General features: G+C 39.4%; 1 protein-coding gene across 1 annotated transcript; it reads right to left on the bottom strand.

Annotated features, from left to right (window-relative positions):
* Window positions 1–6525: 6525 nt before the first annotated feature.
* Window positions 6526–17371, bottom strand: SIM2 (single-minded family bHLH transcription factor 2; the record flags this gene model as incomplete). The annotated part of the gene is made up of 5 exons (XM_010077252.1): window positions 6526–7253; window positions 13674–14082; window positions 14834–15002; window positions 16921–17068; window positions 17288–17371. Coding segments are annotated over 5 exons (1538 nt in total), but the record flags the coding sequence as incomplete, so codon positions are not given.
* Window positions 17372–19201: the final 1830 nt, after the last annotated feature.

Genomic DNA, 19201 nt, shown 5'->3' with positions numbered 1-19201 from the left:
CTACTAAAGTGAAAAAAAGAAAACATGCAGTTAACCTGTGTCCAAATTCCATTGTTTCTGTTGTCACCCCTTTCCCAAAGCAGGGCATCTGGTTTTGCTGCTAACCGTTGAAAGCAAGAGGTTTAACATCTGCCAACCTGAAAGTAGCTTTGGGGACTGTCAGCACAGTCCCGGCTTAGGTGGAACAGCTTGGTCATGATTGAAAGTAGTGCGAAGCAGGCATGTTGGAGCTTCTGAGCGATGGCAGTGTTTCTCCTGGGCAAGGGGAATTTGTGGCAGGAGGCTTGGCTACCACAACACTTCAAACAGCCCTCTGCAAATGCAAAGTTTGTCAGAGGTGTGATGTGGGCAGCTTCATTTCCTCAAGTACCTTGTACGTTACCTTGTCTCTACTGAAGGCGGATCAGCCAAATTGGTTTCCACAAAGGACTTCTGTCTACTAGCCAGAAATGTTTTTTTTAGGTTAAAGTTCACCTCATAAACAATCTGAACATGTTAGTAGATTGTTTCAGTTACAAAGCCAAGAAGTCTTAAAACAAGGAAGCTAGTCCGTAATGGTAATTTAGAGTAATCCTCACATATTAGGGCTTAGGTGGTTTGGCAGCAAGTGCTAGAAATGAAGTTGTCCCTGTTACATTTAGGATTTTATGCTCCATATCACAGTAGATTTGTGTGTGTGCCTGGTTGTCCATCCCCTGCTGTTTTGTTTTCCCCTGTGATCTGCATCGTATGAGACTGCACACCAATATTTCACAGAACTGTACGGTGGAGTGTAGACAGCTGTTAATTGGCATAGTTAAAATGATACACATGAACAGCAGTTTTTGCCTTTTCCCACCAGATACTTTCAAAACTGCTTCGGGCTGTTAATTTTTGGCAGCTCCCTTTATTTCAGAATCAATATTGATGCATATTATAATTAAATGAAACTTGAGTCTGAGTTAATAAAGTTTAAATAAAAAGAAGAGCCCATTTGTATATACATACAAATGTGTGTGCATATGCATATTGTGCATCTTCTTCCTTGTGCATCTTCTCTTTTCCTTCAGGCAGCTTAGGAGCAACACATGCTGCTGCCGGTCAGCTGCAGAAAGCATAGCTCTGGTACTGTTTTTCCAACCACGGAGTTTTACAAAACTTTAGATATGTACCTCAATCAGATATTTGTAGCGAAAACACTCTCTCTGTTTTGGTACTGTAGGCTGTGCCTGTAGGAAGCACCATGGATTTAACTCATATTCCGGATAGACAGATGAGTGCCTGTAGAGATTTCTTTTAACAACCAAGTCATGCGTCAAGTTTTGACTTGAATTGCTTCCTTAAAACACACTCTCCCTTCGCTAGGGACAAATACTGTGAAATAATGATGGGGGGAATTATAAAAGATGTTCCTGTATGAAGAAGGGCAGAACAGACCTGCAAACCTTCACTCAAGCAATGCTACCACAGTATCTGAGCAGCAGGCAGATGGGTTGTTTAATAGAAAATGCTGCAATATTTCCTGCTTGCTGTTGTTCCTTTTGGATTTCTTTGTATACCTTCTTAATGCAAAGCTTGTTCTAGTCTCACTTTGAGGTGTAAGATTATTCTGAAAATTTTTACATTGGAAAGAAACTGAGTGTTGAACTTCCTTTCTGCAAATGAGAACTAACCAGGTGTGGATGTGTTGGAGCACAGGTGGATGCTGTGGGAACGTGCTGCTTTGCCTCCAATTTTTAGCAGCTTATTCTGTGTGTATAAAACTGCCTGTTGTCTGGAGGAAACAGCCTTGAGTTGGATGAAGCGTTTGTTCTAAACCTTTCCTTTCCTTCAGAAGAACTTCACAGATAAAATTCCCCTTATACAGCGAGCTTAAGGTTCTTCTGACTCACAGTTGTTGGGGAGCCTTCCTGTACCACACTCACCTTCAGGTAGATGGGGAGCGCAGCCAGCAGTTGTAGTCTTTTTTATGCCAAACTTGGCACACCTAGAAAGCCGCAACATTTTTGTATGAAAATCATTGTTATTATTCTTCTTTATGTATGACAGACAAATGTGGTGTAGAGTCTCTGAACGTGAGAGAATCAGACAACTCCAGATCCAGAATTAATGCATTGAAAATGTTTGATTTCATTCAACTGTAGTAAAACACCTCTTTCATTGTGAGGCTGATATCATATCTTAAACTATTTTGATGAAGTGCTTTCAAAAAACATTTATTACGGTGTCCATATTTCTGTGAGTTCATTTTTTTCCTCCTGGATTCTGTTATAACATTTCTCATTACACATTGTGAAAATATTTGGAGAGATTGTTTCTTGATACGAAAACTTCTGCAGAGCAAGCTGGGTGTGTAGGCACGTGTCTGTGTGCAGAGAGTCAGTGAGTTGTGTCCAGTCAGCACCAATGCTGTTTCCCAAAGATTTGAAAAAGTAATAACATACTTAACATTTAAGAGTTGAAGCAGTACGTCTCACTTTTAGTAAAAGGTTTTATAAGACTTCAGAGCATTTTTTTAAATATATCCAAGAAATATAATCTACTTCAAGGGCTGTTACCTAGAAATAATATTAGAGCATTTAATTCTTTATGCTGCTGCTTCATTGTGCAACTATTTTTTTTTCTTTGCTTTTTCTGATTCAGATACAAGACATCAGCAGTCTAAAAAATTACTCCTTGCAACTACTTTGGAATATACAGTAGCTATACAAAAACAAAATAAAAATTGAAGTACAGCTTAATATCTGTCATGAACAAGATTTGTGCCAAAAAAATGCAGATTCCTGGGGTAATTAGTTTGATAAAAGTATTTGCATGTGTAAGTTACTTAACTTGAGGTTAAGATGCATCGCAATGTTCAGACACTAAAGAAATTAAATCTGGACTGAGGAAAGAACAGAGGTCAAAAAATGTCGGCATGCTGCAGGCTGTGGTCATGTAAGACACAACTGAGAAAAAAGAACCGCAGGGAAGAATTGTAAACTGATGTGTTTGAGTATCTTCCATTAGCGCATTGTATTAGTGACTCTGTTTTCTGTTCTCTGAGAGTCTTTCTTTTAAAACGCAATGTGGCTAAATACATCCCTGTATTTTATAGGAAATTAACCGTCAAATATGGTACATATTACAATTGAAATAAATTTTCAAATATGCAACATTATTTTTTGTTAAACCCTGTGTTTTGTAATTAAAGAAGTCCAATCCACCTTTCCTTTGGCTGCAGGATTTTATTAACATTTTAACAGTTTCATTTTACATAATAAATAAGCAAAAATGCTTTACATTTTTAGGGAATACATATGTAATTCTGAGCATTAATAGGTTGTTTGTTTTGCGTACTTTTTCACCTACATTTGCCAAATAGCTTTTATCTGCATCATATAAAAAAAGCAAAATCTAATGTTCAGGAAAAAAATGGAATAATAACATTTTCTTTGTGTTGTTTTTGAAGTATGACTGAAATGTTGAAAAAATACTTGATGTCCTGTTTTGTGATTTTTAGAGAAATACTGGTATTCTGGCAGGTTTCCCACTCATTTGTACTTTATCTCAGTGATACATTCTCCAGTTTTACACCTGTTGTCCCCTGTGCTTAGTTGCACTGAAAATACTCTTTTTCAAATTACAGGGCTACTGCGACCTGGAGAGAAGTCTCTTCCCTTATCACCTTATTTACATTCCGGTGTGTCTGTTGTTAATAGGATAAAAACTTTGAGACCTCAATATGGGATTAATGTTTCCAACTTTGCATTTTGGAAGAACACTCCCTCTGTCACTCTCTTTTTCCCTCTCTCTCTCTCTCACTCTCCATATCATTTACTTGCTAGGTCTGAACTCCCCTAAGAGTTAAAATCCTATCGAGGTGCATGACAAAGGTACGTAGAGTGGCTCAAACAAGTAGGGTAGAGAGAAATGAGGTTATTTTTCATAATATATTCCATTTCACACTCCACTTCTGTGACATAATTTTTTCCAATTATTGAAAGCATTGCCACTGCCAATGGCTGTGCTGCATTCTGCAGTACAAGTGTGAACATCTATAGTTTAACTGACTGCAAGTCTTGTTTTTCTCTCAGTATAATTTACTCACATGCCAGATGTGAACGTGCAATTGCTGTTTCTATTTTGGAATAACAGAAAAAATGTTTCACACATTTGGTTTTTTAATCACAGCTTTTTTCTAGACCTGCCCCATATTATCATATGTGAGTGCATAATTGATTCATTATTGCCTAACAGGGAAAGTTCATGTACCTGAATATCATGTACTGTGACACATCTGCAGGAGAGTGATGGAACACCTCCTCTGCTCAGGCTCATTGAGTAAAGCCAGGAAGTGTGAATAGCAAGGTAGACGCTGGAAAAATATTTCGTGGTATTCTACTGAAAAGTATCAATGGCTTTTTTTTTAACTGAAGCCTAATTTGTACGTTCCTGAAAACATCTTTTTCTAGTGAGAAGTACTTACAAGAACAGAATAATACATCAGATTGACTTTGTGTGCAGCAAAGCCACTGATGAGGTATAGAGAAAAGTATGGTGTGGGAGTTGTGCATCAGGTTTCTTTCTAACAATGCAAACAGCGTCAGTTATTTCTTTGTAGGGCTTGGTTTTAATTTAGCAAAATTAACATACAAGTTAGCATAATTATATCTTTTAAGGAGTTGGGCCCATTTATTTATTACACTGGCTGGGAAGGCTACTGACCAAAGCCACTAAAAAACCAACTTGTGTCTCATCGTTTTGATTTATAGAGTTGGAATGGCAATAATATTCAGTCATAACATTTCTGTAGGCTTGCTAACTTCTCTGTCTTTAGACAAACCAAGGACTGCTGTTAATACTGAGTGAGTGAATATGCTGGTTTGGTTCTGCTTCTTTTTAAGTCAGTGTTCCGGTAATGGCTCACTAGGTATTTTTGTTATATTTATCATGAAAGATATTTTTCATGCTTTTTTAGCCAATGAAAAAGTCAGACGGGTGTGAGTGTTTTTCCATATTGCACAAGCCAGGTAAGCATTTTCTTTAGCGAAGGTCTCTTTAGAGAGAGTCTGATAAGAGAGAGAAAGTTTTAAAAATGTGAATTAGCCTTGAATTGGGCTAAGAAATATAGCTAAATATAGCTGACTCAGCTCTACAACCACCTTTATTGCTGGTGTCTACAGCTGTTATTTAGGGAGCCATTTGCTGGTTTATCAAGAGCACACAAAGTCTGGGGAGGTGGTTGAAGAACGAAGTGGTCTGACTGTTGTCAGTTAAACACACACAGGTTTGTATGTCTCCTCATTTGTAAACTTCACAAAGGAGTAAAAAAAAAAGAGGGGGAAATCTATTCCTGATAGGCTGGACAAAATGTAAATGTGTGCTGCATGCTCAATCTCAATCACAAATTGAGATGTGTGCAAAGTGTTCAGTTTCTAGCCCCGACATGCTCAAACTCTGCTTTACTTCAAGTGCAACTTTGGTTTTTGTGGTCGTGCAGCGACTTTCAACTTTCCCTATTTGGATTATCCGCTGACATTATTTGTGAAGTGCACGAATCAGTCAAATATTAATCTTACCTTTGTGTTGACAATGAGATTTATGCTTGAGGAAGTTCAGTGTGTTAAAAGCTGAACTTGGACTTCAGAAGGCTACTGGTAAGTTTAAAATAAAGCATAAATGTTCATTATTCCCTTGACTATAAGGAACACATTTCTGTTGCTATTAAGATGCCTTCTCCCAGAATACTCAGTGACATGCACACTTTTGAAGTTTCTTTTTCTTATTACAACTTTTTATGGGGAATAGTCTTTAGTTCCTGCTACATGATTTGTCCCAATTTGCCATGACAAGACCTGTAACCCTTTAATACCTATCTTTGTATGTATTAATTTGTCATATCATTTTTCGTCAAGATAAATAGTGGTGGTAACAATCTCAGAACACTGAATTCTATGTTAAATAAATCAAATTTAGATTTGGTTTATTTACTTTAAAAACCTCTGGATAATTAATAAATAAGCTTTTTCTAAATGAGGTTCTGTTCAGTTAGTACAGCTGTATTATGGATACTAAAAATCACCACTCTTTAAACCAAGTTCATTTGTCGAGATGTTTAACATGTGGGCAGAGAGTTGATGTAAAGTTTCACACAGTTTGTCAAAAATACCTAAACTAGAGTGTATAGATTATGATAATGATAAAAAAATCTTGAATGTATTTTGAGAAGGAGGGATTAAGGAAAAAAATGTTTGTCATATAAATCTCTGCATATAACACCTATCATTTAATTTTTTTACACACTATAAAATAACAAAAATAAGATCTGTAACGTGTCTTCTCACTGGCACCAGAGCTTAACCTGTGACAACGAAGCACTGAAGCTAGATGTAGGTATTTTTCCTGACCTTGGAGGTAGTTACACATGGCTTGCCAGGAACATGCGAGTCTGTCCCCTCATTGACCTTCAGCTATGCTCAGTAAATGTAACCATGTTTCCTCGTGCTTTTTGCAAATCATGACAGTTTGGCTTCTTAATTAAATGCAGATACTCCTCAATTACTGTCACCTCCCATTGGCTATTATTACAGAAGTTCCAATATAATGGGGTAGTGCAGATTCCTTGTGGGTTTCTGGAGAAGAAGCTGATGAGGGGCTTTGGTTTTTGTAAATAAATGTATTTACTTCCTCGGAATTGTATCCATAATTTTCTCCTACATGTCCTGTTGCTGTACATGCTGAAGTTTGAAATGTACCATGTTTGGCTAAAACATGGTGATAATTTAGAAGCACAAATGGAACTTGTCCAGAGGGTCTCACATCCATCACACGTTCACTTTCAGAGTCATGATCGAGCTTTACAGTCATTCTCTCATCGCTGTCCGGTTCGTCTGGATTTGTACTGTGGTGACTAATATGCCCATATTTAGGTTCTTTCATACAAATCCTTCTCGTTTGCTCATATACTGAGGGCACTGGCAGGAGATGACTTAATTGTCCTGCAGCTTTAGACTGGAAACACTCTGATTTTGGCAGCAAGGAGTTAGCTATTGAGTTTGAAAAAGAACTTTCATTAATGCTCATTTTTTCTTGTAGGTCTCTGTTAAAAGCTAATTTGTTTTCTTCTTTGATGAGGTGGTGCAGTGGCTGAATCCTGTTTTCTATTTTGTTGGGTTTCATGATGCCGGAATCATAAATCTCTTCTTTGTATCTGCTGCCTGGCATGGGTGCTGTGCAGCTTGTAAAGCTGTCAGCTAGAGCGTCTTGGCTGTATCTTCTGTTTGATATGGGCGCTTGCAGAAAAGAGAAAACATGTTAATTACTGACAACGAGCTCATACACTAGTTAGACTATAACACTTTTTGTGACTGAACTTTAATACCCATTTGGTTTGGTCCAGATCCAAGTCCCACTGAAGCCATCAGAGACATTCCTGTTTGCCTCAGTGGATTTGGATAAGTCTCTTTAAGACAGTACTGAAAAGTTAAAAAAAAAAAAAAAAAAAACACCACAAAAACAACCCTTTGAGAAGGGCCAAGAGTGTCAAAAAATTCTGAAAAGGTTTTCCATGTGAAGTGCCCATTTGTCTATTTGACCGAATAATTATAAATCAGGTAAGCACTTGTCAGAGATTTATCAAGCAATTTACCAAAGGGTGGATAACGTTTATTACACATCAATGATTCAGTGATTAGGGTAAAACAGAATTTATTCTTCTTGTCACTGTAGAAGTATATTGGACACCTGCCCTTGTAAGGAAAGATGAGAGTTTGTAGTACCAGATACTGACATGTTAGTATCTGATTTGTAATATTTGTGATATCTGTAACATATAGACTGTGTCATGTTAAAGGCTTTGCTTTTTCTCTTTGAAAAGCTAGTATCAGATGTTAAAAACATCTACTTAAAAGCAACAGAAATACTTCTTGAGTGATGCTGTATCTCTGCTTTTAAGGTACTATTGTATAGTAAAGCTATATGTATAATATAAATGTAATTCACAACATACACTGAGAACGTTTGTTTGGAGTACTAAACTGGGTATACATGGAAAATCAAAAGCTAGATTCTTAAATTTTCAAGAGAGTATAAACTCTAAAACAGTATATTTCTGTTCAGGCTTTTTCTCTAAAATATATTGAGTAATCTTGCATTTCTCTTAAGTTTATGAGTGGTAGCTGAACTCCTGAAAAAACTTTTATAATTTTCTGCTTGGCTTATGCAGCTTTTCCTTTTTGTAAGTAAAGCCGCTGGTTTACTCTTATACAGTATGGCTAAAATTAGGTGAGTACTAATTTTGTTGCACTGTCATGTGTGAACAGTTTGACAGTTATACTACTCCTCCAAGGCATATTTGGAAGTTTTATGTTAAAGGTTAAATGAGGCACTCACCAAATTTCTCAGGTTAAACTTAAACTCTATTTTGTGTTACACTAAGTGAAAGCCCTGGACACCTAAGTACCTCTTGTAAAAGGGATTTTCTCTTTTTCTAAATATTTTATTCAACATCTTAAAAGTTTTGGAGCTCCCTTGTAGTGGTTGCTGATGTAACTGTACCCGCTAATTAAATATTCCCTGTGCTGTAGCAGGCTGGCAAAGCCTTCATGTATAACAGAGGAAGCAGAAATAGCTCAATTGTTCCTTTTTTTATATGCACAGCTTCATTAATTTCAGAGGGAGTTGTGCCACATAATTAACACCAGAATTTAAACAGGACTCTGGATCCAGTTTCTTCCTGACCAACCCACCACCCTCCTAGAAACAACAGCCTTTCAAGTTATTCTTTTCCATTTCCATGTATACATTTGGTATCAAGAAGTATATGCATTCCTGAATAAACTGAATTCTTATCAGCTGTTGAAAAATGACCCTCTTAGATCAGGAATCAAAGCGGATTCAGGCACATGCTTGAGTATAACTTGGAAAATTTACCAGTGTAATTATACTACTATAATTTTAACTCCCCATTTGGCATTTTTACCACAAAATAAGTATCTGTGTTGAGAGTTACTGACGTATAACTAATATGGTTTAACTAATCTGGTATACTGGTTTTAGTGTTTTTCCCACTGGACACCTCCACAGGAGTGATGGCCTTGTTCTCTTACTGCAGTATGGAGCATTGTTACTTTAAGGTTCTGCTCTAATCTCTGGACAAAAGATTGTCCTTTTCCACTCTTAGGGCCCACACTTGTAAGAAGCTGAAGCATCACAGCTACCAGTTGGCCACTGTGTTGTTATCTTCATTTTTCTAATCTAAAATTCTGATGGGCTGATGGCCATCTTCTTGGTACCAAGAAATAATTTGCGTACTTGGAAATTTAGATGATATTATCCATTTTATTCTATCCTGTTTCTCAAACATGTTTTTTCTCTCTTTTTTTAAGGAAGAAGGTGAGCATCTGGTTAATTGTTTGCAGGCTTCCATTAAAGTTATGGGCAAATTGTTGGAGTTAGAGCAGACAGTTAAGCAAGCCATGGCTGCAATGCAACACAGCACTGCAGTTTTTGTCTGCTCACATTCAGAACAGTTACTGGAGCTAGCATTAAACCTGCTTTTGTCTTCCTTTGCAGACAAAAACCCAAGAATGCCCTGGGAAAGGCTCCTCCTGGGGAGTTTTTTTCATACAGAAGTTAACAGAAAGCTGATCAGCTGCTCCATGCTGCTGTAAAAGGGCAGCACCCCAAGTTTGCTTCCACCCAGCTGGCATGTGGGCAGTTGCCAGAGTGCCTGCCTCAGCAGGTGCGGGGGGATCCCTTGCATTCCTCGCTTCTCCAGCACTGAAAATGCTTTACAGTCATTGAAGTCAGTGCATTAATTTGGGATGCTTTCCAGACCACTCTTCTGCCAGGGTAATTCAGCTGTGCCAAGTGAGGTAGATACACTGCACATCCAAGGCTGTGTATCATACCAGAGTGACACCAGCTTCCTAGAAGGCCCTTTATACTTGCTTTATGCTCTGCTTCCATTCATAGGAGCCTACAACTGCAACAGTGAACTCAGTCCTTCAGGCATCATGTCTCTTAATTCTTGCCAAGTTGCTCTGCCTTCCTGCTGGTGCACAGGGTGCAGCTCGGGCAAGTTGGGGGAACACCTGGAGATAAGAGCCCCATCACCTGGCAGCCTGCTCAGACTTCAGCATCCAACCATCCAACTGGGAACAGGAAGGCTACTCTAGCAGGTGTTGGTCTTTGTTTAAAACATACCGTGTCCATTCATAATTACAGCATACTAGAGCAATCTTTCCCCTGTCGAACATGGTGTTGCAGCATGGAGCATTCCCTCCTTGCTTTTAAGTAGTGCAGGCAAAGATCAGCTGGTGCTCAATGGGGAAAGATGCTTTCAAGAAAGGTATTTCATTCACAAACCTGCCTTTCTATACTAAGATATTCATAGGTAGAGCTGCTGCTGATTCTCTCATTGCCTCTATTTCAGTAAAAATGAAAGAAAGGCATCTTGGAACTAGGTTAAAGCAAAGAAAGGGTGGTACTCAGCATTGATCTTCGTGCAAAACGTATGCAGTTCTTATCAGCAGTTTTGCATTCTGTCTAAGAAAAATCTCTGGTTTTAGGACACAGCTGAAACCCTCTTCCATGTCAAACAAGGCAAAGATACAGCAGTTCTTAATACTGTCCATGCCCATGAAAAAGACATTTTTCGATTATCTCAATATCTGTGCTGTGTCCTGGTCTGAACCCTAACTGCAAATCACCTGAGGCATGGACTGATGTAATGACTATGTTCTCCATTATTCTCCCTCCAGAAACAGTAAACACCACCTTTACCTCTTTGAAATGCACATTTCAAAGAAGGTGTCATATACTTCTAGTAGTCACAGGCTAAACCTATGGAGTTGGGTTGGGGGAGGAAGACAGACAAGAGGTTATCATGGATTTTCTTAGTGTTCTTCATAATTTCCTGAGTTCTGGCATGATTAGTGGCATGAAGCTTCACACATATAGTACAGACTGGCCAACAGCATAGTTTAATGAGAAGTGGGTGCTGTGTTATGCACAGGAGGAATGTATCCATTCAAGTGCACAAAGGAAATGTCTCTGACTAAGAAGATGGTTGCCTTCTCTGAAGTTTCTTTTCTGATGACTAGGCCAGCTGGAAAAAAGTGGAAGAAGCTTCGAAACTGGATTCTGAGGCAGCAGCATCTGATTTGCAGGCAGTTTTATCTGCTACGTGCTTTTTCAGAGCTTTGATGGCTTGGCGTGATGATCTTAAAATCTCTAATCTCTCTAAAAGAAACTATTTTCCATAGAGAAAAATGTCTCTGGCCTACGGCATTTTTGGCAGATGCCTCTATGGGTGTGATGTGGAATAGCCCTAGCATCCAACCCGGTTGCCAGATGTCATATTTGGCATTGCCTTTGGATTGAAGATAATGACACTAAGCAGATCCTCTCTGCTTTGAAGCTTATTGGCTGTCAGTTTTTCAGTGAAATGCTGGAAAAGGCAGCAGTTGACAACGTAAGGAAGATCAGATGCCCCTTTCAATTCAAAGCAAAGAGGTGCTTCCAAAGGTTCAGATTTCTCTTCTGCCACCAGCTTCAGCAAAAGTACAGCAGAGCCAATTCCACCTCAGGAGGAAACAAACTCTGGAACAAGTAGATATAAATCCTCTTTGCAGTGGAGGCTCTGTTTTTCTTTCCCCTCTTATAACAATTAATGATCTCTGACCAGGCCTGAGTTTGACCATATTCTTTTTCCTTCCTAAATACTACAGCTATAAGTGCTTTTACAGAGAATTAATTGTACAAAGTCAGTTTTCATCAAATGCCCAATAGCTAAACATCCTTTAAAATACATCTGTGCTCAGAATAGAACCCACATATACCAACTTAAGCAACAAAATCTTAAATAGAAGTAGAACCAGAAGTAAGAACTGCTGGTATCACAGCTCCATTTTCCTCTTCAAGAGGAAAGGGTAAAGGTATGGATGCATGATGAAATTGAAAAATACCAGCAGTTGCTTGCAGTTTTTTGTTGAGATTTTTTTTTTCCTAACATATTTAACAGTATTCCTGTGGAATCCTTCTGACCTAATATATTTACTACTCTGTCATCTGCCCATATCAACCAACTGATGGTAAATTGCTTGTCTGTTACTATGCTTTTTTGGCTTTTCTGGCAAATTTCATGGCCACAGTCAATTTTACAGATTGTTCTCGCAACAGGATGTTCTTTCCACATCCATTCTCAGTGTATCTGAAGGCAAGGGGTGGATCTACTTTCTTGGTCAGTCTCACGGTATCTGTTAGTCTGGAAGCAGAGAAGAAAAGCTGGGCTGACTTCTGTACACCTAGACTAGCTTTGTTCCTGCAGACTTACTGGAGGTCTGCAGGATTTCCTTCAATCCTTATACTTATCCTCAAAAGATGTAGCTTTTTTTATTATTTTCCACAAAGATACAGCATCTTTAGAAAGGACTAAACCATTTATTATTTTTTATCTAAAGCTACTCGTTTTCACACTCAGTCCACAACAGCAACAAAAGGAAGCCAGCACTTTAGAGGAGCATGGGCTCGGAAAAAGCATTTAACCTGCACTAGACTGTAAGAAGAGCTTCAGTCTTGCTCATTTTGAACCTAAACACAGAACAGTAAAATAAAATGCTACAGTCAGCTAAGTGAGGTCAAACAGTCTTGTGAAGGACAAAACCCTGGGCAGAAGTTATTTCCTCCTCTGTGGGAGACACACTCAATGTCCGATACAATCTTTTCTGATGTAGCAAGCTCAGCTCTTAACATTTGCAGGTCTTCAGATCTAGGATATCTAATGTCATGTCCCTAAGTGAACAAATGCTTGTTTCTGCTACGCAAGAATCTTGAGCCTATCTTTTCTAGCTTTTTCTTATTTTTTCCACTACTGCTTCCTCCATCCTGTCCTTAATGAAGCTAGAAGAACAAGTGTTTTGATTCAACTTTATAACAGTATGTCAACCAGTCAGTCTTCATCAGTGATGCTTAACTAATCAAAATGGTGTATTCGGGTAGAGGTAATGTATATGAGATCTAAGGATTAGAGTGTATCTTGAGCTTGTTTACATTTAGTTACTTTATAGCTCTGCATGATTATTTCTTATAGGTTGCTGCCTCAGAGAAGTCAATGTCTTCAGTGCTTCCTTCAAAGTATTTGAGCTGACCATCTGTACAGGGTGATGATGCTGTTGATTGGGGAGGTGCACTGAAGGCATTTTTAAATAACTCAGAAGACAGTGCATTTCATTTACTCTTTCACTGTAGTAACTGTAAGGTAAAGACATTCAGGATGGCTTCATACTCAGAAAGGACAACCTTCATTTTTTATGGAAATAAGATAATGTTTATTTTAATTTCTGTATGTGAACTGAACTACATTTGTTTCTTTCTGACTTCAACAATGACTTACCTGAGTAATTCCACTAAACAATTCTGATAGCGCAAAATACGAAGGTAAACTGTGCCAATATTAAAGGAGATGGTATCTCTGCCCTGTTCTAAAAGTGATTCTGGTGAATATATTTTTTGCAACTGATGCTTTGATAATATTCCTAATCAAGTACTTATGGTAATGGGAAGAGTGATGAATATGTAAATACTATAAACATAGCAGTTGTTGCACTTCACTGTTTCTGATTTCCTGTTTTCACACTACAATTACAAATCTTTCTGAGACACACCATGGCTTTGCCTTTCTTTTTTTCTTTTTTTAAAGTGACACCCACCTTCATAACTCTGTGCAAGATTATGTCGGATGATGTTCACTGGCTGATCAGGAAGATTTTTAGATGGTGACTGGCTGTTTGGTACCAAAGAGTTGGCATAATGCCACTGGCATTCTCCATTTGTCTGCAGTGTACTCAGGAAAAATCGAGCAACTTCACAAGGTGCTCCTTGAGACTGCCCAAACTTTGAAGGCAGCATTTGCTTTTTGCTACTGAAGACATGAGAATCTACAGGGAAGTGTCCATAATGGTAAGAGAAAGGCAAGCTATATGACGGGGCATATAAAAGTTCACTGTTTTCTGAATGGAAGTTTTGTTCTTGAATAGTGGCAGCGTTCACTGCGGGGCTGGATCGCCAGTTTCCCACCTGGCTGCATTCCAGTTTGTCAGTTTGGAATGAGCCGTATTGCTGGAGGAGAGAAAAAGAAAGGGAGGGGAAGAGAGTGAAATGACTAACTTTTATACGAAACTGCATAACCTATCATACAGGCCTGCAAAGCTGGGTCTCCCTGAACTGCAATCTCACTGGCTAAAGGGATAGGCTTACCAGTGCATTTAGAATTCCTTGTCTTCATGGTAACTTTACCTTTATTTAACATGGGAACGAAAAACTTTTGTCAGCCTAATGTCAAGGGTTTGTTTGATAATTCTGCCAGTTGGATTTTAGCTAGTAAGTATAGGCAGTTGTAAATACCAGAGGGCAGAAGTTTGTTGCAAAGCACATGAAGTCACTGATAAATAGCGTAGCAGACCATAAATATGGTTTTGCACATGTTGGCATGTCAGGCTTTAGAATGGTAGCAACACAAAATGTGTCCTTTGCATCAGCTTCTATCATAATGGCTTTCTCTTCCCACTGTCTCCCACACTCCTCTCCAGACTCCAAATGCTTTTTAGGCTCTCACTGTTTTGAATGTGGTATATTTGCTAGCTGTGTTCACTGCTGTTGTGTTTACATCACATGCCAGAGTTGGCGTGTACAACTTGTGCTGTCCACCCCAAGAACAAAAGGATCTAATTGTATTCTGGCCTACAAGCGAGTTCCTGCTGCAGAGCATACGATACTCAGTTTTACAGTAAGGTCAGTTCTGGATGGTTTCTATCCTGTCCCAAGCACTTTACCACAACAATTGGTAAGTAGATATTGCTGGAAAAGTTACCTGTTGTGGGTAAGGCGTTGTTCTGAGTTTTGCCTTCATTTTATTACTTTTGGGTTTTACAATTTTCCTTGTTTCCTGCGAGGTAGGTACTGAGTTTCTGCATGAAAACTGTGACTTAGAAATGGTAACCTGGTCCAGTGACAACTGAAGTTCCTTATACTCAATATCTCTGCAAAAGAACAGTCCAATAAATTGCATACTCAAACATACCGCACAAATCCAAAATATCTCCTTTGAAAATACGTGTTAGCTTTCACAATGGTTTAATTTTCATTCTTCCAAGATTTTCACTGACTCTGCAGTGCGAGGCTGGGGATGTCAGCAAGCAGGGAATTTTATGGTCTGACCTCATCCCCATGCAAGTCTATCACAAACGTTCCACTGGGAATCACGGACGTTAACATCTTTGTACTAGATGTGCTTGCTCTCTGAACCTAAGTTGCGCCAACTTCTTCTCAGCCATCCATGGCACCCTGCAGTTTGGAATCACAGCCATGTCAGCTGATAGAAAGACACAGATCAATTCATCTGTCTCCTCCTCAATCAGGAAGTGGTCTCTGCCCTGGCTCTCACAATTAGCCCTGAGGAAAGGAAAAGGAGCAATGTTCCTCTCTTGTCAGCACAATGTGCTTGTAACTAGACCACAGGAGCTTCAATGTCATTTTTCTGACAGTCTCCAGACTTTCATTTCTGCTCTGTTCTGTTTAGTATCTGCCCCAAAGGCAGGGCAGATTTTTGTGCAAAGTAGGCTAAAAAACCAAATCAAGAATAGACTGTGGATCATATTTTGAAACATTAATTGATACAGATCTGATGCTTAAATGGTCTCTGTTGGCTTTGTCAATAGCAGCAGTAGAGCATATTTCTGGAAGGAGAACTAGAAAAAACCCTACTTCTCTCTCAATTCCTATCTAGAATTAATTTCCATCATTGATGATGGTGAATAACCTGGAGGTAAATTCAGCTCAAGAGTATGCTGTTATCTCCCTAGCACAGTTTCCTCCTTTTTACTCAGATCACTTGTCCCAGCTCATGGGAGTAATGCAGGTTGCAGGGATGAGTCTTCCCTTGTGCTGCTGGCTCTCACATCTGTACAGGAATGAGTGCAGCGTTAGCCAGTGTGTCTAGGGGTGAGTACCTACTTCAAGTAGTTTAAGGAAACACCCTATGGTTTCTCAACTGATACAGTTTAACTCCCCAAAGTCACGTATCAGAGACAACATTGCAATAAGCAAACACATGTGATCCTGACACACACATCATGCAAACACATCTTACTTTGAAGCCAGTTAAGAAATGGACTAGTCTAGAGAAAAAGAAGGAGTGTATGGTTCCCTGCTTTTTTGCACTATTCAACACAAGGGGTGCCCACTATCCTTTTTTTTTCTCTCCCCTCCCCACCTCCCTCCCCCCAGCCCAAATAGTCTTCCGTCACAGTCTGCTTCACTATTACTTATCCCTCTTATTCAGTATAGATTTCTGTCTCTCTCGGATTTATAGCAAGATAGGAATTTTGTAACACCTTCATAACTTGAAACAGAATTCATAAGCTGCAAGTCCAAACTCCTGTACATTCACCATCTCAGTGGCAGCTACTTGCCATTGAGAGAATGTAGTTTTGCCCTGGGTATCTGTGCAGCCCAAGGCAAGTGAGGGGATTTTTGGCAATTCACCTGTCCCTGAAAGGAGTAATGCTTGCTACCATGTCTCTGTCTCCCAAATTGACACTTCGATCTCTGCTGGGTAGCAGTACCTTTCACTGTGTCTGGACAGCACCAGTGCAGTTCTGATACCCATTACAAAACTGGGGACCAGGTCTAACGCAAGCGGCTACAAGTGCTATTACACTCAAGCATATGGTGTACCAGCTAATCATCAGGAATACTAGCACTTTTTAGCCCAATGTAACTAAAAGAGGGGGGATATGAGGAGAGAAAAGTGTCTGGGACATGCAAGCGCAGAGTGATACTGGAAGACACGAATAAAGCAAACTTAAGGGGTTTAATTAGTAATGAATCAATTACTGATAACACACAAAATGAATCAATTACTGATAACATGTAATGGTACAAAGTATTTTGACTTACGTAAGGACATAATTGACACTCACTATGCAGTGAGGCCGTGATGAACGGCTGTTATGCACAATAGTAGCGTAGCTCTGTACCCAAACCCAGCCTCCATGCTTGGACAGTAGTCGATAGTACTTGGTTGTGACTTGGCCTTTCACCAGCACTGTGAATACAATACAGGAAAGCATTTCACATTGCTTGGACTTGTGACCACTTCCCAGAAAGATTTATTTGCAAGGCAGGGACTGTTCTCCCTCCTTCTGCTCCCTTTAATCTCCTTCCACCAAACTAGATAGCTCCCCTGCAAAGATATCTATCCTGCCCCTTTAGGTAGTTTCACAAGGTCACATAATTGTTTACAAATAGTATGTTGCAAACAGACCTTGTTTGTCTTCCTTCTTTTCCAGTTCACCCTGGTCTCTTTTGCTTATGTTCTGCAAAACACTTACTGTTTCTAATCTTCTAACTGAAAAAGAAAAGTTAAAGGCAGCAAAAGTATTTTGAAATGGACACAACCAACGTGAATTTTTCCAGTATATTTGGAAGCACTTTTGTCATTCATAGCTTGATAGATTATTGTGTATTTTGCCATGTGTTTTATGCTATGATGCTTTTTCCTCTGTGAGGTCTACATTTTGAAGGTTGATTTAAAAGGGGAAAATTAAAATGCTACTTGGTTCTTAAGCACACAGATAAAGAAAAGGCCAGAGAGATGAATCAGTTATTTGATAGATTTCACTAGAGATGTAATCCTCTCCACATTAGTTTGGATTCTCTGGGAACAAAGATGTTTTGACATAAGGCTATGCTATAATAGGAGTTGTGCAGCATCTCTAAATATTTAAGCTAGCCACAAATATTTCTGGTTCAGTGCCAAGCATTTATCTAATGATTCACTAGAAGACACTGCCCAGCCTTCGAAGGCAGTTCTTCTCTTGTGTGACCCTGAAGCATTCCTTTAGGAAACTCCATCTTCTTACTCTTCTGTACAATAATTTTTTTTTAAATTAGAAAAAAAAGGGACTGAGCTTTCTACACAAACTGTATGCAAAAGAAGTGATCAATAGCAACAATTCCTTTATATTATACATGATTAAGAAATGGAATTCCTGCTTGCAAATGTAGGGCTTGTACTAGACTGAACTTAGTGGCAAAGCTCACTGCAATTTTGTTCTTTCATTGTACATGCTTGGTACAGAAACAGATACATAATAAGGAAATCAGACAACAGCTCTTTGTCTTTCAGCCAACTCTAGTAGAGCAAATGATGCCTAGGAGTATATGAAGAGAGAGTTGAGACCTTATGGGTAAGGATTAAAGGGCAAGCTAATATCGATGACACTGTTGTGGGTGTTTACTACAGGCCATCTGATCAGGAAGGGGACGTTGATGAGGCCTTCTACAGACAGCTGGAAGTATCCTCATGATCACAGGCCCTGGTTCTCATGGGGGACTTCAAGCAACCCAATATCTGCTGGAGAGACAACACAGCTAGGCACAAACAGTCCAGGAGGTTCCTGCAGAGAATTGATGATAACTTTTTGACACAGGTGATGGAGGAGCCAACAAAGAGAGGTGTGCTGCTGCACCTTGTGCTAACAAACAATGAAGGGCTGGTTGGAGATGTGGAAGCTGGGGGCAGCCTTGGCTGCAGTGACCATGAGATGGTGGAGTTCAGGATCCTGCAAGGAAGAAGCAGGGCAATAAGTAGCATCACAACCCTGGACTTCAGGAAAACAAACTTTGGCCTCTTCAAGGGCCTACTGGGAGGAATCCTATGGGATAGGGCCCTGGAAGGAAGGGTGATCCAAGACAGCTGGTTAATATTCAAGCATCACTTCCTCCAAGCTCAAGATCAGTGCATCCCTGAGTAAGAAGTCAAGCAAAGTGGGTAGGATACCTGCATGGATGAGCAAGGAGCTCCTGGCAAAACTCAAGCAGAAGAAGGTGTATACATAATGTGGAAAAGGGGACAGGCCACTTGTGAGAAATATAGGAATGTTGTCAACATATGTAGGGATATGACAAGGAAGGCTAAAGCCCATTTGGAATTAAATCTGGCGAGATGCCAAGGACAACAAGAAAGGCTTCTTCAAATACATCAGTAGCAAAAGGAAGACTAGGAAAAATGTGGGCCCACTGCTGAATAGGGTGGTGCCCTGGTGACGAAGGATACAGAGAAGGCAGAGTTATTGAATGACTTCTTTACTTCAGTCTTTACTGCTAAGGCCAGCCCTCATGAATTCCAGATCCTGGAGACTAGAGAGAGTCTGGAGAAAGGAAGATTTTCCCTTGG

The sequence above is a fragment of the Pterocles gutturalis genome, unplaced genomic scaffold (assembly GCF_000699245.1).
Source record: "Pterocles gutturalis isolate BGI_N339 unplaced genomic scaffold, ASM69924v1 scaffold30413, whole genome shotgun sequence".
Taxonomy (NCBI): Eukaryota; Metazoa; Chordata; class Aves; order Pterocliformes; family Pteroclidae; genus Pterocles; species Pterocles gutturalis.
This window is presented reverse-complemented; position numbering and strand designations above follow the sequence as displayed.